The following is an 18,170-nucleotide window of genomic DNA, read 5'->3' as shown; positions in this document are numbered from 1 at the left end:
GAGCTCTCCTGCTTACTCGGTACTCTCTCGTCCGAGTGGCCGTCTCGTCTTACTCTAGGCCGCTCACAGTGAGTCTCCCTATATCTGCTTTCTACTCATGCTCCTCGTGTCTCTCAAACAGCATGTCTGATCCCTGTCATGTTTTCCAGCCCTGTGCCTCTCTCTCCTGCGCGTCTCTTCTTCTCTCCCTCTCTCTCTCCCATCTGACTCTCATCTCGCGATCCCCTAGGTAAGAGAAGTTTGTCGCTATGCACTGCCTCAGCCAGGTTGCCTGCCCTTACCTCATTACTACGCGTGGACCTCTCTCTCCACCCGTGAATGAGTCTCTTCTGCCTCTCTCGCTCCGCTGCGGCCTGTTGTTTCTCTCTCTTCCCTGCCGTGTCTCTCGTCCCTCTCTCTTGGTTCTCTCCCTCTCTCGTCCTCTGGCCTAACTCCCGGTGTGGACGTCCGAATCCTCTGACCCTTCTCTCTTCGCCTCTCTTCTCACCCAGCGGCCTGACCCGCTCTCTTACTCTTGCCTCTTCTCACGGAGTCCCTCTCTCCCCGCCTGGCGCCTCATCTTTCCGTTACTCCAGTGTCCGCAAATGTCATCGATTATTTGGTCACCTCTCCCCCCTTCTCCCTCTCTCTCTCGCCCCTAGCCCCCTGGTTTTTTTCTTCTTTCCTCTCTCCGCCCCTCGCCCTCCTCTCTCCACTCTCCCCCCTCCTTTTCTCCTCCTCCCCGCTGCCTCCCCTCTCCCGTGCCCTCTCTCTCCTGCCGCCCCCCACGGCCTTTCTCCCATTCCCCCTCTCTCCTCTCCCCTCCGCATCCCTCCCCTAGCATCTCTCTCTCTGCCCCTCTGGTCGCTCCATCCCCTCCTCTCTCTCTCCCGCACCCGGTCGCGGTACCCCAGTTAGGTTTCCCTTCCTCGCTCTTCTGGTCTCATCCCTCTCTCTGCTCGACCTGCCCTCCTCACTCTCCCATCTCTCTGTCCGCGTCTACGGTCGTCTGATTGAAATTCGCTTTCTCTCCCTGTCCTTCTCTGCGGTCACGTCTTCCGGCTGATTGTCTGTTCTCCCTGGTTTCTGTTGGCCCACTCTCCCTCTCTTCATCATTCTCGTCCTGCATGCAGATGCTGCATGACCATCGGTCTCGCCTGCCTAATTACCAATCCCAATGAGGCTAATAGATTGCTTACTCCTCTGTTTCGAGCTTGGCACGAAACCACACTCTGCATGCTATCCTGCAGGTATGGTGTATCGCATCTTAATTTTAGCCAGTTTGCTACGAGCAGGTATAAATTCCTTGCAGCAAACATATCCTTTTGAATATTATGAGTGTCTATAATTAAATGCGACATTTTTAGTAGGGGGTGTTGATACATTTCGTACAGGCAAATCCAAAGTCTGAAATTTAAATATTTAAGTGGAAACTACTTCTCTGTATAACCTACGAACTCCTTTTTTTAAAATCTTCAAAAACACTACAAGTTTGTATCTCCCGCGTCCTCAGGATTGCCTACATAATCTCTACTCATACTACCCTATGCCTCTTACTTAGCAACAAACGTACTGTGCTCCCTTGGCCTGATATTTTTAATTCAAATTTAAGATCTCGCTTAAGCCTATCTTATAATGTGGCTGCACACACCTCAACCGACGCCTCTGTCGCTCCCTATTGTAATTTCGTTTTAGTTCTCTTTAGTTACGGCCTCTCCCTGCCTTCTTCTTCTCCCTGCCTCTCGTCCTCCGCCTTTCTATCTCTCCCTATCTGCTCGTCCCTGGCCTTCTTCTTCGTCCCATGTACGGCATCTCTCATTCACAGTGGACGCCACGCTGCCTATCTGACACATCACACACTACCTCCCTACACCTCTCTCTACACCTACCCTACATTCCACTACCAACACTCGTATCCCTCCCACACACCGATGCACCACCACACACAACACCACGACGACACACACACCCACACACCACACATCTACACACACACACACACACGACACACCACACCCCACATCATCCACTACACACACACATTCTACACACAGCCCTAGCACACACACCACCACCTACTACACTACACTCCTGCATCTCTCCACACATCAGCACACACAACAACACACACACACACACACACTGCATATCTTGAGTGCTAGGTATTGAAATCCCCCAGGCTTTATTTGTCAACGACACATCAGCACACACACCAAGGGAACCCCAAAACTAGTCGTTCCCTGGATACGCGTGCCTCTCTCTAAATCTGCCTCGCAATTACCATACATGCCTCCCAGCCAAGGAGCTAACTTGCTTTTTCTCTTCGGGGTGTCAGGCCAGAAGGAATTCTTTGGGAACATTTGAGATGTGGGAAGATTGCGTGTCGGGAGCATGTCGTCCTGTAATTGAGTAGTGCTACATTAGGGAAGACTTTACCCTCTCTGCTCCCTGGCTCTTTTTACTATTCATCAATCGTCTAGCGATTCCTCATCCTTCTTATACTTCCTCACTGTGTAGCTGAATTGCTCTGCTTCTACATCCCTGGTCGAGTCGTCTCTCCTTCACCCTGTCCTCTGCTGCTTTGCTTTGTTCCCTGTCGGATCCTCTCTCTCTCTCCAGTTGCCCTCTTCATCTCCCTGCCTCCTCTCTCCTTCGATGCCTCGTCTTCGTCTCTCCTGCCCTCTCTCTCCCCTTTCCCTTCCTCTCTCCGTCCTCCCCTCTTTAGCAGGAATTCGTACGAAAACTCTTAGAAACCCGCGCCTCTCTCTCTCCCTGCCTCTACTTCTCCCTCTCCTCTCTTCCTGCAAATCTCTAGCTCTCGCGACGCTAAGAGAGATCCCACATCTCTACTGGACCTTACCCTCGCTCTCTTCTCTCCTGCGCTCTGCACTTACTATGCTACCACTTGCCTCTCTCACTCCTCTCTTGCGTGCCCAGCGAGTAGAGAATGCCCTTCTATACGTCAGCTCGCACTTGCACCTCATCGTCTCCCTGCCTCTCTGCTTCCGCCGCTCGCCGCTCTCTCTCCGCTGTCCTCTGCCTGCGTCCTCTTCTAGTATCCGGTTGTTCGGAGCGCTGACTCAGTATCTCTCTCCTCTTCGCTCTCTTTCTGGCCCCCTCCGTCGTTGGCTCGCCCATTCATCGGGCCGGGAATTGTCGTACGGGACCAGGGCCGTGCCTCTCTCCTCCCAACTCGCCCTCTGCTGGCTGCCGGTGGCCGCTATCTCTCTACGATCGCGTGACCTCTCTCTTGTCGTCGGTGTGAGCGTCGCGGCTGTAAGTCTGCTAGCTACATCCTCCTCTCTTCCTACTCCCGCTCTCTCTCCCTGCCCTCTCTCTCCCTCCTCTCTCCCTCTTCCCCCTCTCTCTTTCTCTCCGCCTGTCCTCCTCTCTCTCCCTGTCTCTCTCTCCCCTCTCTACCTCTCTCACCTGCCCTCTACTTCTCTGCCTCTCTCTTCACTGCCTCTCTCTCCCCTCTCTCTCCTCCCTGTCTTCCTCTCTTCCCACCTCCTGCGGCCATCCTCGGCCCTTGGCGAACTTCTCTCTCTCCAAACTGGCCCTCTCGTGCTCCCGCTCTCTCTCGCCTGTGCCGCTCTCTTCGCCCTCTCTCTCTCCTGCACTGCCTCTCTGCGTGCGCGCTGGGCCTTCTCTCTTCTCCCATGAGGCAGGGAGAGAGAGAGGCAGGGAGAGAGAGGCAGGGAGAGAGAGAGAGAGAGGCAGGGAGAGAGAGAGATTCCAGCCACAAATTAATACAACATCAAATGGAGTGGTAGTGACATTTCCCTCTTCTCTCTCCATATGAAAAAAAACCATAAAAAAATATTTTGGGATACATTTTTTAGGATATTTTTAAATATTTAAAACTGGCCAAGTAATGTGTTTAAAAAATATATATTTCACATTTTAAATACAGTACATTATACAGTACATATATTACGGAATGTAGTTAGAGTGTATATACAAATGTAGGTCAAATGTACAGTATATCACAAAAATAATAATAAACTTCACCCAGCCTGATACCACAAACGGATCGGTCAAATGGCATGGACCCTCTTTCTCCACGAGTCATACTCCCAGTGGACCAGAGTCACTTCTGGCATTTTCCTGATCATTGGTGAGGCTCGGAAGCCTTCCCTCACTTAATGGCGCAGGTTCTTCTTCTTCAGATTACATTTCACTATCCGTCACCTGCTCAGGGTTTTCAGGAGCGTAACATGTAATTATCTCTCCCACACTTGACTCAAAGGAGAAAGTACTCAGCATCTACAGTATTTCACAGATGCCGTTTTGGGCATGATTATTGCATGATTGTTGATTCCTTCACATCTGGCATTACACTTTCTCCAATGGGTGGCCCAAAGAGAGCTAACCCAAGGCCACGCCTCCAACAAACCACTCCAGCTACAATATATTTTGTCAAAATCTATTTTATTGTACTTGACACATACTAAAAGCACTAATATGCATTTAAATACATTTCAATCTCTACAAAAATGACTAACCAACATGATACACTATCGCTCATGTGATGACTCCATCTACATCCATCCTGAGTGCCACAGTGGTCTAAGGCACTGCATCTCAGCGCTAGAGGTATCACTACAGACACCCTGGTTTGAATCCAGGATGTATCGTGATTGGGAGTCCCATAGGCGGCACACAATTGGCCCAGCGTCGTGCCTGTGTAATCTGTCATTGTAAATAAGAATTTGTTCTTCATTGACCTGCCTAGTTAAATAAAGGTAACATTTAAAAATGCACTACATTTTTTCATTATTAATTAAGCTGGAGGCACTAACTTTAGTAATTAATAAAATATTTTGAGATGGGAAAACATGTTTTTTTATGATGTTGCTCTTTAAAATAAACTCAGCAAAAAAAGAAACATCCTCTCACTGTCAACTGCGTTTATTTTCAGCAAACTTAACATGTGTAAATATTTGTATGAACATAACAAGATTCAACAACTGAGACATAAACTGAACAAGTTCCACAGACATGTGACTAACAGAAATGGAATAATGCGTCCCTGAACAAAGGGGGGGTAAAAATCAAAAGTTAACAGTCAGTATCTGGTGTGGCCACCAGCTGCATTAAGTACTGCAGTGCATCTCCTCATGGACTGCACCAGATTTGCCAGTTCTTGCTGTGAGATGTTACTCCACTCTTCCACCAAAGCACCTGCAAGTTCCCAGACATTTCTGGAGGGAATGGCCCTAGTCCTCACCCTCCGATCCAACAGGTCCCAGACGTGCTCAATGGGATTGAGATCCGGGCTCTTCGCTGGCCATGGCAGATCACTGACATTCCTGTCTTGCAGGAAATCATGCACAGAACGAGCTGTATGGCTGGTGGCATTGTCATGCTGGAGCGTCATGTCAGGATGAGCCTGCAGGAAGGGTACCACATGAGGGAGGAGGATGTCTTCCCTGTAATACACAGTGTTGAGATTGCCTGCAATGACAACCAGCTCAGTCCGATGATGCTGTGACACACCGCCCCAGACCATGACGGACCCTGCACCTCCAAATCGATCCCTCTCCAGAGTACAGGCCTCGGTGTAACGCTCATTCCTTCGACGATAAACGCGAATCCGACCATCACCCCTGGTGAGACAAAACTGCAACTCGTCAGGAAAGGGCACTTTTTGCCAGTCCTGTCTGGTCCAGCGACGATGGGTTTGTGCCCATAGGCGACGTTGTTGCCGGTGATGTCTGGTGAGGACCTGCCTTACAACAGGCCTACAAGCCCTCAGTCCAGCCTCTCTCAGCCTAGAAGATCTAAGAATCTTCTGAAGTGCCAAACTATGTGGAATTAGGAACCACTTTGTCCACCCTGTAGACTAGATGTCATAGCCATGCATTTCTGGAATTGTCAGGCATTACATGCATTTGAGCAAAGATGCAAGTGTATGTACATGTATATCGAAATGTATAGTTTTTTTTCCGTATGGGTCTATCTGGAAGACTTGTGTGCAATTGTGGGTAAAATGTGTAKTTAGGATGGATGCCCGAGTTTGTGTACTTTAAGCCATGTATTTCTCTGTTGTCTTTATCTCTGCCGCCCACCCCACCACTTTCACATAGCAGCAAAGAAAATTCACTCCTGCATCTGTTCATAGTTGTGGAGATACATTGAGGACAAGAGTTCAGATTGGGATGGTGTTATCTTTTGTGATAACAGCTAATTAGTAAAGCCATAGTATTTGATTTGAGTCCAGCCATGAGACTACATTTAAGTATAGGAAACATGTTCTGTGTAGGAATAAAAGGAAGTGAGTGATATTTTGTTTTAGGATATTTTCCAAGTGTTAAGTGGCTGATGTTTTAGATTTGGATACTTGACTGAAGGGAAGAAAATAACATGTTCTGTGTCGGGAAAAAAGAGTCGATAGCAGCCTATTTCACTTTTCACTTTTTTTTTATTATTATGGAGATTTAAAATAAAAGAAGCATTGTGACACAAAATGATGTCACTGGCAAGGAAAGAAAGAACCAGCAGAAAAAAAAGATGAAACCAAAGCAATCCTCATCATCATCAAACCTAAAAGTTAAACAATACAATTTTAATAAAAATGCACAACCATTGTAAGAAGCAAAAAATGTACTCTTGTTCTTTCATAAATAGCAAACCTGTCAAATAGCTGATGGGCAACTTAAAAAAAAAAAGATGTTGACAACAATTACAAATTAAAAATAACGGCTTTACAAATTAAATAACTACAATTGTCAGCCTTATATATAACTTGAATGTTATTATATTTCCATTACAACAAAAAAATGTAATTATGCTACAGTGAAAGTAAGACCCTCTTTCTCATCAAATACATTCATATTTATCACAGAACTGAAAGATGAGAGAGACACAACAGAAACACCTAAGAAGATGGTGGAAAGCTTGAACCCCACTACGATGTTTCTGTCAAGTATTCATTCACATATAGTTCGTTTTTTAGATCCCTCTTCATGTTGAGTGGGTGAATGTTGACAATTTACATGAAAAATCTAATCAACAAAGGATTTTTGAGGCAACATGAGTGTTCAGCTGTGTTCTGGTCTCGCTTTTCCTCATTCCCATTTCCTCTCTCTTCTCTCTCTCTCCTCTCTCCCTCTCTCTCTCTCTCTCTCTCTCTCTCTCTCTCTCTTCTCTCTCTCCCCTTTCGCTTTCTACCTCTCTCTCTCTCTCGCTGTCTTGCTTCTACTCCCTCTCTCTCTCTCTTCTCGCTTCTACTCTCTCCTCTCTCTCTCTCTCCGCTCTCAGACGGCTCTCCTCTCTCTCTCTCTCTCTCTCTTTCCATTTAATGATCTGCAGGACACAGACTCTGTATTGTGTTTTTGATGTAACTTTATTGGAAAAATCATACCAGTGAGCACAGATTTAATGCAAGATCGAGTGTGTGAAGTACTCCTTTGAAATCCACCTGCACAGCCTGTTAAAATTCACAAAACACACACACACACAAACACACACACGCATACACACTCACATGCACACAGACACACCCAAATGCACACGCGCACACATACGCACAGTAGCACACGCATACACTCCCACACACATGCAGGCACGCAACCGCACACACGAGATACACTTTGAAATACAAACCAATGACTTACAGGTAATATTAAAGAAGAAGAAAAAAGCCATCTGTACTTTGAATTCCCAATTTGATCCCATAAAAGTGATATTTACAATCACACTGTGACAGCTTGGTAAACCTCCACAGGTCTTTCATTAAAAAAAGGTTGAATTTATGTAATTATCCTTTCCCAGCCCATCACTTTGTATTGTTATAATTCACAGACCCTAAAGCAAAGCAACAGTAACATCAAGGCCTGTGTGCTGAAACCTACCAGMAAAGTATTTCCCCTACAGTACAGGAACTGTCATTGGCAAAAGAAAATGTAGCAAGCAGAAAGAAATAAAAACAACAACAAGAAAAGAAAACAAAATAAATTTAAAAAATGATTAAACGAGAAGAAGAAGAAGAATGAAAAGAAGAAGAATGCTTTTTGCTCATTTTATTCCAATTAAAGCTCAGTTTAGTCCCTGAGGGGGGCTATTTTCATGGTTCTTCAATTTGCCTTTACTCTGAGACAAAGATGAGAGCTCTAGAATCAGGCAGGAGAAGAAATACACTGAGGGAAAAAAGAAGAAAATCGCTAGTAGTCATCGGAACTTTGCACAAATCTTTCTAAAAACCGAAAAGATTACATTGACAAAAAGAGGTGGTGGTTGGTGGTGGTAGGAGTGGGTTGGGGGGTTGGGGAGGTGGTGTATGTGGGGATGTTGAGGGCTGACTCCCTGGTGTCTTTTCTTGTCGACCTCCAGTTTCAAGTGAGGTAGAGTGGCTTGTCCCTGGCTATCATGCTGCCACTGAAAACAAGAAGAGAGGGAGACAGTGAGAAGAGAAGGAGGAATCAGAAAACAAGAAGAGAGAGAAAGGGTGTGAAGAGAAGGAATAAATAAAACACAGACTTCCCCTTCCCCTTTGAAGTACAGTAGGGACAATTATAAAACTAATATTGAAGGAATAAAGTGTGCCATGTGTTTGTTGGAGTACATTCCAAACAGATGTGGCTAACAAAAGTTTTGAAAACTATTCAGTTAACACTAGAACCGCTAAAGCAGTCATYTTGACCGCACATTTATTTATTTTTATACTCCGCCATTTTTTAARTCATGCCCCCCTCTGTCCTTGACTTTTCCTAAATAAGTCTATATAACAAACTGTTGTTGTTAGAATCTTAATATCACAAACAGAACTGGAGTTGGAACCAGTTTGAGGAGGGCATGTCATGTTTCTGAACGGTTTCGCTCCATTGCCCCTCCTCCTTCCAACAGTTGAAAGTGCAGTACCCAGCTGGTAATAACCCCGATAATTGCCTCGAAACTGAACCTAAACTCTACTGAAATTAATTTCACACATATAACAACAGATKAAATAAATGAAGTAAATTATGATTGGGAGAAAAGAGGAGAATGAGGATGAGTTGATGAGCGAGGGGAAGCAAATGCATAATTCTGTAATCACCAATTGTGAATGAAGAACAGGGCGGGCCAGTCTATTGTACCGATCCATTTTAATGTGCCCCCTTCACATGAAGAGACATCTGGTGGCATGTCTTGTGGGGTATGCATGGGTGTCCGAGCTGTGTGCTAGTAGTTTAAACAGACAGCTCAGTGCATTCAGTATGTCAATACTTACAAAAACAAGTAGTGATGAAGTTAATCTMTCCTCTACTTTGAGCCATGAGAGACTGACATGCATATTATTAATGTTAGTGATACGTGTATATTTAAGGGACAGCCGTGCTGCCCTGTTCTGAGCCAATTGTCATTTTTGAAAGTCCCTCTTTGTGGCACAGGCTTTACTCAGAGCCAGTGGCAGAGTGGCAGGTCATTAGTAAAGATTGAAAAAAGTAAGGGGCCTAGACAGCTGCCCTGGGGAATTCCTGATTCTACCTGGATTATGTTGGAGAGGCTTCCATTAAAGAACACCCTCTGTGTTCTGTTAGACAGGTAACTCTTTATCCACAATATAGCAGGCGGTGTAAAGCCATAACACATACGTTCCAGCAGCAGACTATGATTGACAATGCCAGTCAAATCAGTCATTTGTGTAAGTGCCGTGCATGTTGAATGTCCTTCCCTATAAGCGTGCTGAAAGTCTGTTTTCAATTTGTTTACTGTGAAATAGCATTGTCTGGTCAAACACCATTTTTTCCAAAAGTTTACTAACGGTTGGTAACAGGCTGATTGGTCGGCTATTTGAGCCAGTAAAGGGGGCTTTACTATTCTTGGGTGGCGGAATGACTTTTGCTTCCGTCCAGGTCTGAKGGCACACATTTTCTTGTAGGCTTAGATTGAAGATATGGCAAACAAGAATGGCAATATCATCCGCTATTATCCTCAGTAATATTCCCTCCAAGTTGTCAGACCCATGTGGCTTGTCATTGTTGATAGACAACAACAACAAAATGTACCTCTTCCACACTCACTTTTCRTAAATCAAAATTACAATGCTTTTCTTTCATAATTTGGTCAGTTATACTTGGATGTGTAGGGTCGGCATTTGTTGCTGGTATGTCATGCCTAAGTTTGCTAATCTTGCCTATTAAAAAATAATTTTAAAGTAGTTGGCAATATCAGTGGGTTTTGTGATGATGAGCCATCTGATTCACGAATGATGGGACTGAGTTTGCTTTTTGCCAAATTTTACTTTAATGTGCGCCAAAGCTTTTTACTATCATTCCTTTATATCATTTATCTTTTGTTTCATAGTACAGCCCGAACCAGGATTCAGGCACGGTTACAGTTTGAGCTTTTTCTTCAGTTGGGCAGCTTGATAAAGCAGGTCAATATGGTCACCCAGGAAATATACCTCTCTGTTGATATCACATACTGTACTTTATCAAGCATTTCACACATATTATCCAGATACTGGCTGTTAGCACTTGGTGGTCTATAGCAGCTTCCCACAAGAATGGGCTTTAGGTGAGGCAGGTAGCCATATTACTTAAACAGTATTTAACATGAGATTCTCTCTAACCTTTACAGGAATGTAAAGACTGCATATATATATATATAGGCCGCAACACCGCCCCCAGTGGCATTTCTGACATTTCTGTAGAAATTATAGACATGTATTGCTACCACTGTATCATCAAAGGTATTATCTAAGAGACTTTCAGAGATTGATTCCATGAAACTTGTTTCATAGGTAGCCTATGTTAATGTGGGCTATTTTGAGCACTTTTTGGCGATGCTTGATTTATTTAATTGCTTTACTGGGAAGCTTGTCAGAAGCAGACATGAACATATCATTTATGTTTGAGCTGATAGTGTAGAGGGAGCTGCACACAGTGGACTTTCTACTAGGGCACACCGCCTCAGTGCTGTAGTATGACTCTGGTTCATAGGCACATGATTACTGTATACAATAGCTGTAAGATCGACAGAGGCATTCAGGACAGTTACAGGGACATAATGAAGTTACTTACATTGTGACTGCCAACGCCCAACATGATAATGTACATTTGCTGCAGCATTACTACAACTCAGAGGCACAATGGTAGGGATTATCTGAGCTGGGCTTTGGTCATGGATAARTCATTGTCTCAACACAGCCTTGAAATGTGTGGACAGAGTCCAGGAGCCAAGATGATTTGGATGTAAGCATGAGCTGACAATAATTGACTATTTTTGACTGCTGTCATATTGACACTTACTGTAGCTGAGACAAAATTGAGGACTGAAACGGTACAAAGTCAATTCAAGGACACAAAGCAGTAGTATCAAAGGTCTTTTCGAATAAACATTTGAGACAGCATTAAATAATACAATTGTGTACTCAAAGGCATTCACTTTACCTGTTAAAATAGCATTGAATAATACTCTCTGTGCCAGTTTATCGGACACAGATTAAGTATTGKACTAAATAATCATCCTGAATGGAAAATCTCCATTKAAATATTTTCTTAGTCCCAAGCTAGCCTTACTCTGGGTCCAGAAAACTGTCCCTATTCTAAGGTATAAACAGTATAGAATTAAAAATAGTTTCCTATACAAAGCCGATACTGGTCTGGGCTGTCTCACCTGCAGTGGTTGCCACCACACTCCCGATCACAGTATTCACTGTCCCACTCGTGGTTCTGTCTCCCTCCAGGGTTAGGGGCCCCTGGAGACTGGGAACCCACACTTTTCTGGTACTCTGACTGTAGGTGGGAAAATCCCTATAGGAGAGAGAGCGAGGCCATGGCATTAGTTTAAGTTTCTGACAATGTATACAGGCCATATGGAGAGGGGAGAACAAGAGAGAGATGCAGGGGGAGGGGATGGAGAGGAAGAGAGAGAGGGAGAGTCAGAGAGAAAGGGAAAGAAAGGGAGAGATTCCAGCCACAAATGAATAAAACATAGGGGCCATGGTGTTAGCTTTGCAGCTTTTAGTTGATGTGTTATTCCAACCTGGCCTCAGAGCAAAACKTATTATATATTACTCAAATATGTGCCACTCCGTTTCGTATTATATGTAACTTTATGTTAGGTTCGATTACCAATGTAATAGCGGTCGTACAAAATAATATGAATTGTAGTATGTACAGTGCATTTGGAAACTATTCAGACCGAGTGGCGCAGCGGTCTAAGGCACTGCATCTCAGTACAAAAGGCATCACTGCAGTCCCTGTTTTGAATCCAGGCTGCATCACATCCGGATGTGATTGGGAGCCCCATAGGGCAGTGCACAATTGGCCTAGTGCTGTCCAGGTTTTTATTTGACCTTTATTTAATTAGGCAAGTCAGTGAAGAACAAATTCTTATTTTCAATGATGGCCTAGGAACAGTGGGTTACCTGCCTTGTTCAGGGGCAGAAGGACAGATTTGTACCTTGTCAGCTCAGGSTTTCAATGTTGCAACCTTTCGGTTACTAGTCCAACGCTCAAACCACTAGGCTACCTGCTGCCCCACCCTGGTTTGGCCGGGGTAGGGCGTCATTGTAAATAACAATTTGTTCTTAACTGACTTGCCTATTTAAATTATGTAGACAGGTGTGTGCCTTTCCAAATCATGTCCAATCAATTGAATTTACCACAGGTAGACTAAACAATTTTTGCTCTGACCAGGCTGGTTGTTCTTAGTTCTCTGACAACTTATCCTGGCTTATGGAGAGAGTAGAGAGAGACAGAAGGAGGAGGGGAAGGGATTGACATAGGAAGAGTGGGAAAGAGATAGGAAGAAACAGGAGGGAGAGGCTTGCTCTTTACTTAAGGTCTGAATGCCAAATTCTGCTACATTTCTATTTTAGATGAGTTTAAATGCTAATTGGTTTGGCAGCATAGTACCTCAAGCGAGCCAATAACATGTACATTTTAATTTGAGAGAGAGACTAAAGAGAGAGAGAGAGCGAGAGAGTGTAACGAGGGGAAGGGAGAGATAGTTACTGAGTATAATGTATACATGCTTGTGATGTAAAGCTGAGGAACGGGAATGTGAATAGAGCTGTTTACATCTAAAGCAGATATCATGCATCAACCCTAAGTATTGTAGCTACAGTGGCAAGAACAAGTATGTGAACCCTTTGGAATTACCTGGATTTCTCCATAAATTGGTCATAAAATTTGATCTGATCTTCATCTAGGTCACAACAATAGACAAACACAGTCTGCTTAAACTAATAACACACAATTATACGTTTTCCTGTCTTTATTGAACACACCGTGTAAATATTCACAGTTCRGGGTGGGAAAAGTATGTGAACCCTTGGATTTAATAACTGGTTGACCCTCCTTTGGCAGCAATAACCTCAACCAAACATTTTCTGTAGTTGCGGATCAGACCTACACAACGGTCAGGAGGAATTTTGGACCATTCCTCTTCACAAAACTGTTTCAGTTCAGCAATATTCTTGGGATGTCTGGTGTGAACCGCTCTCTTGAGGTCATGCCACAAAATCTCAATCGGGTTGAGGTCAGGGCTCTGACTGTGCCACTCCAGAAGGCGTATTTTCTTCTGTTGAAGCCATTCTGTTGTTGATTTACTTCTGTGTTTTGGATCGTTGTCCTGTTGCATCACCCAACTTCTGTTGAGCTTCAATTGGCAGACAGATAGCCTTACATTCTCCTGCAAAATGTCTTGATAAACTTAGGAATTCATTTTTCTGTCGATGATAGCAAGCTGTACAGGCCCTGCGGCAGCAAAGCAGTCCCAAACCATGACGCTCYCTCCACSATACTTTACAGTTGGGATGAGGTTTTGATGTTGCATACTTCCAAAGTTGTGGAAAAATGGCTTAAGGACAACAAAGTCAAGTTATTGGAGTGGCCATCACAAAGCCCTGACCTCAATCCTATAGAGCATTTGTGGACAGAACTTAAAAAGCGTGTGCGAGCATGGAGGCCTACAAACTTGACTCAGTTACATCCAGCTCTGTCAGGAGGAATGGGCCAAAATTCACCCAACTTATTGTGGGAAGCTTGTGGAAGGCTGCCCGAAACATTTGACCCAAGTTAAACAATTTATAGGCAATGCTACCAAATACTAATTGAGTGTATGTAAACTTCTGACCCACCGGAATTATGATACAGTGATTTATAAGTGAAATAATCTGTATGTAAACAATTGTTGGAAAAATGACTTGTGTCATGCACAAAGTAGATGTCCTTACCGACTTGCCAAAACTATAGTTGTTAACAAGAAAATGTTATCAAATCAAGCTTAGCATTCATTTTACAGGCAGTCGATACATATCAAAACCATCGCCCCTGAGGAGCATGGAGCTAACAATATTCTTTCTGAAAGGAGGTAACGCGCTGTGTTTGCTGAACTAAACCGTATCCCCATCCAACCCTGCACACGTCATTGTTTCACTACTCTTTTAACTCAACGTTCTACACTTAATTCTGATTCTGGACCAGTCATACTGTTTAGACTAATAATGGAATTGGTAATGGAATGCTGATCCAAACTAGTTGCTAAGGTTACAGAGAACCAAACGGTTATAAGTTGTTTGGAATTAGGAATGAGTAATTTAATAGGATCTCTATGGTCCATACTCTCCACACTAGCCTACTGAAAAGTAAGCATGTCCACTATTCCTTCATATAATTTGGTGATATGATATATGCTGGTGATATCGGCACTCCCAGAGTCACACAAACCTGCTGGCCAGGAGGAGGTGAGTGAAGAGAGGCCTGGAGTCCCATCTGGTGGGAGATGATTGGCTGGGACTGGCCGTGCTGCATGCGGATTGGCTGGTTGAGGAGGGAGTTCTGGTGCATGGAGAGCTGTTGGTGCAAGGGCGGGCTGATCTGGAAGGAGGAAGGGGGAGAGGCACTAATGCTGGGCAGCATCTGAGACTGGCTGAGGGTCCGGGAGAGTGCGTGACGCGTAGCCCCTGCGTAGCCCTGCATGTCGGACAGGGGGAAGCCCCCCGGCCCCAGACTGTAGGGGGAGGAGGGCTGGGGTGGCACGCTGTACAGGGCTGGATTGGGGGGCATCATGTGGGAGGAAGGCTGGCTCGTCTGGACACTTTTCGTCTCCACAGGGTCATTGTAGGTCTGAGGACAGAGGGGAAGACAAGAGGGACAAAAAGGGCAGTTAAAATAGGTATTACCCAATATATTACACAGCTAATTTATATTGGTGAGATACAGGTATGTCAATGCAAATATATTAGCCAATATATTACACAACTAATACAATAAATGGGTAGAACATATGAACACATCATCCACTCAGGTCCCTCTATGTGAAAATCATGATGTTTAGTTCATTTCAGCATGGAAGTCACATCCCCTGAGCTGCTTAATTTCATTAGACATTCCATCCTTTCATAGACTTTAAATGGCAAACCTATATGTATACGTTGCTGCGGTATGAAATATGTTCAGTCCCTCTCATTAGCTGTCACAGTTGTTGACGTGAGCTTTCGCTGTCTATTTGGTAATGGCGTACATACTGTCTATTGAACAGAGCCAGAGAAATAATCAATGAAAAGATGGATAGAAGACTAAAGGCGAGGGAGATACATTTGCAGGTCAAGTGGGAAATGAAATGGTAAAGAATGGTGAGAGATGGGTGGGAGTGAAGTGTGTGTGGGCTCCCTTCCAAGCACTGAACAACCACAACTGAAAGCAGTACTATTTTATACTATACTATACTACTAAGCCTATTCTATGAACAACAGGTGAGTATTAATTGTGGAGATTTAGAAATGTGAAACTTCCCCTTTAAAGGGTCAGGTAGTAACAAGGTAAGGAAACCAATCATTTATCATTTGGGTTAACTATCCCATTATGTGTCCCTTGGTGGGTTGAAAAGCACTAAACTCCACTTTGACTTTCGGAATGAATGAACCTCGTTAACTTGGGGCTTTTAAACGAGACATTTACTGTAGTCATCAAGCTCCATTTGTGGGTGTTCTTTTCCCCCCAACATAGATTATCAGTGTGCGTCACAAACAAAATGGTAACAGGTGCACGCGGAACACTCCGGGCACGTGACTCATCCAAAATGTCACTCTGTCCTTGATTCCCACTTCTCTTCAGCAATTTAAACACACTATTTAAAGAGGACTCCTTTTGAATGGCTACATGTACTATGTGTCTTGTTGTGAGTGGTGGTGAATGAATGGTAGATTTGCAGTTTTTTTCTGCCTGTTTTAATTTCTTTTAAAGGCCTGCCAATCTGCACACGCATCAATCAAGCCCTTGAATACGAGATGTGTCAGAAAGCAATATTTAATTACGCAAACGAGTGGTGAGAATGAGCTTTATTAAAGGGGAAAAACCTGCAACTGGTAAAGAGAGAGGTTGATGAATAAACTTTTCATGCCTTAATCAAGGCATTTGTTTTGGGCTTGTAAGCCTTGGAGGAAGTGTGAGGCCATGGGGACCGGTGAGAGGCTGTTTAACATGGTAATGCAATTTGGGTTTATGTGAAGGGAAAACAATGGAGTGAAGACATGGAAATGGAAGAAATAGGTGCTTGGCACTAAGACTGGCACACGGAAAATGTTAGTAGAATCTATTATGATGCAATCCTACTGTATATTATGCATCTAATCCGGTTCTGAATTTGTACTTTAAGACTCATAGTTGGGAACCACAGATATTAATTGATTATCTTGACTAAAGTCTAAATATCTAAGTATCTAAGTATATATGACAAGTTGAATACAGTATGTCTAAATATCTAGGGGTAAGAGGAAAGGTTTGAACAAGGATTGGATGAAGTAATGTTACACATGTGAAGGCATCTCCATGTATTATTAAATACATTCAAGTACATTACAGTACTGTATATCAAATCCATGAAATCCAATTCAGATCGGGATTCAACTCAACTCAGATTTTCTTTTCAGACCTCCTACAACCACTTGTTTTCTACTCTGTCCTGGAAATGTTTGGCGTCATTAGTGCCAGAGCAGCTATCAAATGTCATCTCCAACAACCCAGAATACAACTGATGTGAGCTAGCCCCAGGCAGTTCCTCAGGCAGTTCCTCAGGCAGTTCCTCAGGCAGTTCCTCAGGCAGTCCCTCAGGCAGTTCCTCAGGCAGTCCCTCAGGCAGTTCCTCAGGCAGTTCCTCAGGCAGTTCCTCAGGCAGTTCCTCAGGCAGTTCCTCAGGCAGTTCCTCTCAGTCTTTCCTCAGCAGTTCCTCAGGCAAGTTCCTCAGCAGGCAGTTCCTCAGATCCAGTTCCTCAGACAGTTCCATCAGGGCAGTTCCTCAGGCAGTTCCTCAGGAGGCAGTTCAATGCTCAGGTGGCAGAACCAGGAGCCACCATAACTAAGCAAATGCTCACTCATGCCTCCAACACACACAGACACACACACACAGACACACAGCAACAGCACACACACACAACACACACACAACACACCACACACACACCACACACAACACACACACACACACACACACACAACACCACAACACACACACACACACACACACACACACACACCAGACACAACACACACAGAAAACAGACACACACACAGACACACACAAAGACACACACACAGACACACACACACACACACACACACACACACAGACATACAGACACAAACACAAACACACAGACATACACACAACACACACAAACACAACACACAGACATACACACAGACACACACAGACACGCACACAACACACACCACACACAGACACACAACACACACACACACCACCAGTCCCCACCCCCCAAACACACCTTTCGTCCATCCCGTCCTCTTGACCGTGTTGCAAATAACACACGACAAATAAAGGTGTGTGTGCCTGTGGTTGCTGTGTCTGTGTGTGTCTGTGTGTGTGTGTGTGTGTGTGTGTGGTGTGTGTGTGTGTGTGTGTGTGTGGTGTGTGTGGTGTGTGTGTGTGTGTGGTGTGTGTGGTGTGTGTGCTGTGTGTGTGTCGTGGTGTGTGCGTGTCTGTGTGTGTGCGTGTCGTGTGTTTGGCCCTAATTTCACCGTCTCTTCAAGCATACACACATAAACACTTCTCCAGCGAGGGCTGCACGGAGCCCCTACCCCCAGGATGAGAGAAGAACTCTCCATGCTAATTTATTATCCCTTAATATCACCACTGACCCATATATATCAGAGACGTGAATCCCACCCCCCCCCCCCCATCCCCCGCAATTTAACCTGGTAACCAGAGTGGCTCGGTACGAAGTGCAGGGCTTTCAG

General features: G+C 44.5%; 1 protein-coding gene across 1 annotated transcript in view; it reads right to left on the bottom strand.

Moving 5' to 3' along the window:
- Nucleotides 1-7,952: 7,952 nt before the first annotated feature.
- The window catches only part of LOC111970757 (TOX high mobility group box family member 2-like), a 190,648-nt gene continuing 180,430 nt past the window's right edge, over nucleotides 7,953-18,170 (bottom strand). The window contains exons 7-9 of the mRNA XM_070445845.1: nucleotides 14,640-15,038; nucleotides 11,581-11,717; nucleotides 7,953-8,358 (exon numbers count right to left, since the gene is read on the bottom strand). Of these exons, the coding sequence (XP_070301946.1) occupies nucleotides 8,316-8,358; nucleotides 11,581-11,717; nucleotides 14,640-15,038 (579 nt within the window). The 3' untranslated portion in view covers nucleotides 7,953-8,315. The remainder of the gene's footprint in view (nucleotides 8,359-11,580; nucleotides 11,718-14,639; nucleotides 15,039-18,170) is intronic.

Source organism: Salvelinus sp. IW2-2015, linkage group LG11, assembly GCF_002910315.2.
Source record: "Salvelinus sp. IW2-2015 linkage group LG11, ASM291031v2, whole genome shotgun sequence".
Taxonomy (NCBI): Eukaryota; Metazoa; Chordata; class Actinopteri; order Salmoniformes; family Salmonidae; genus Salvelinus; species Salvelinus sp. IW2-2015.
The sequence above is the reverse complement of the archived record's forward strand: the minus strand, read 5'-3'. Positions and strand labels throughout refer to the sequence as shown.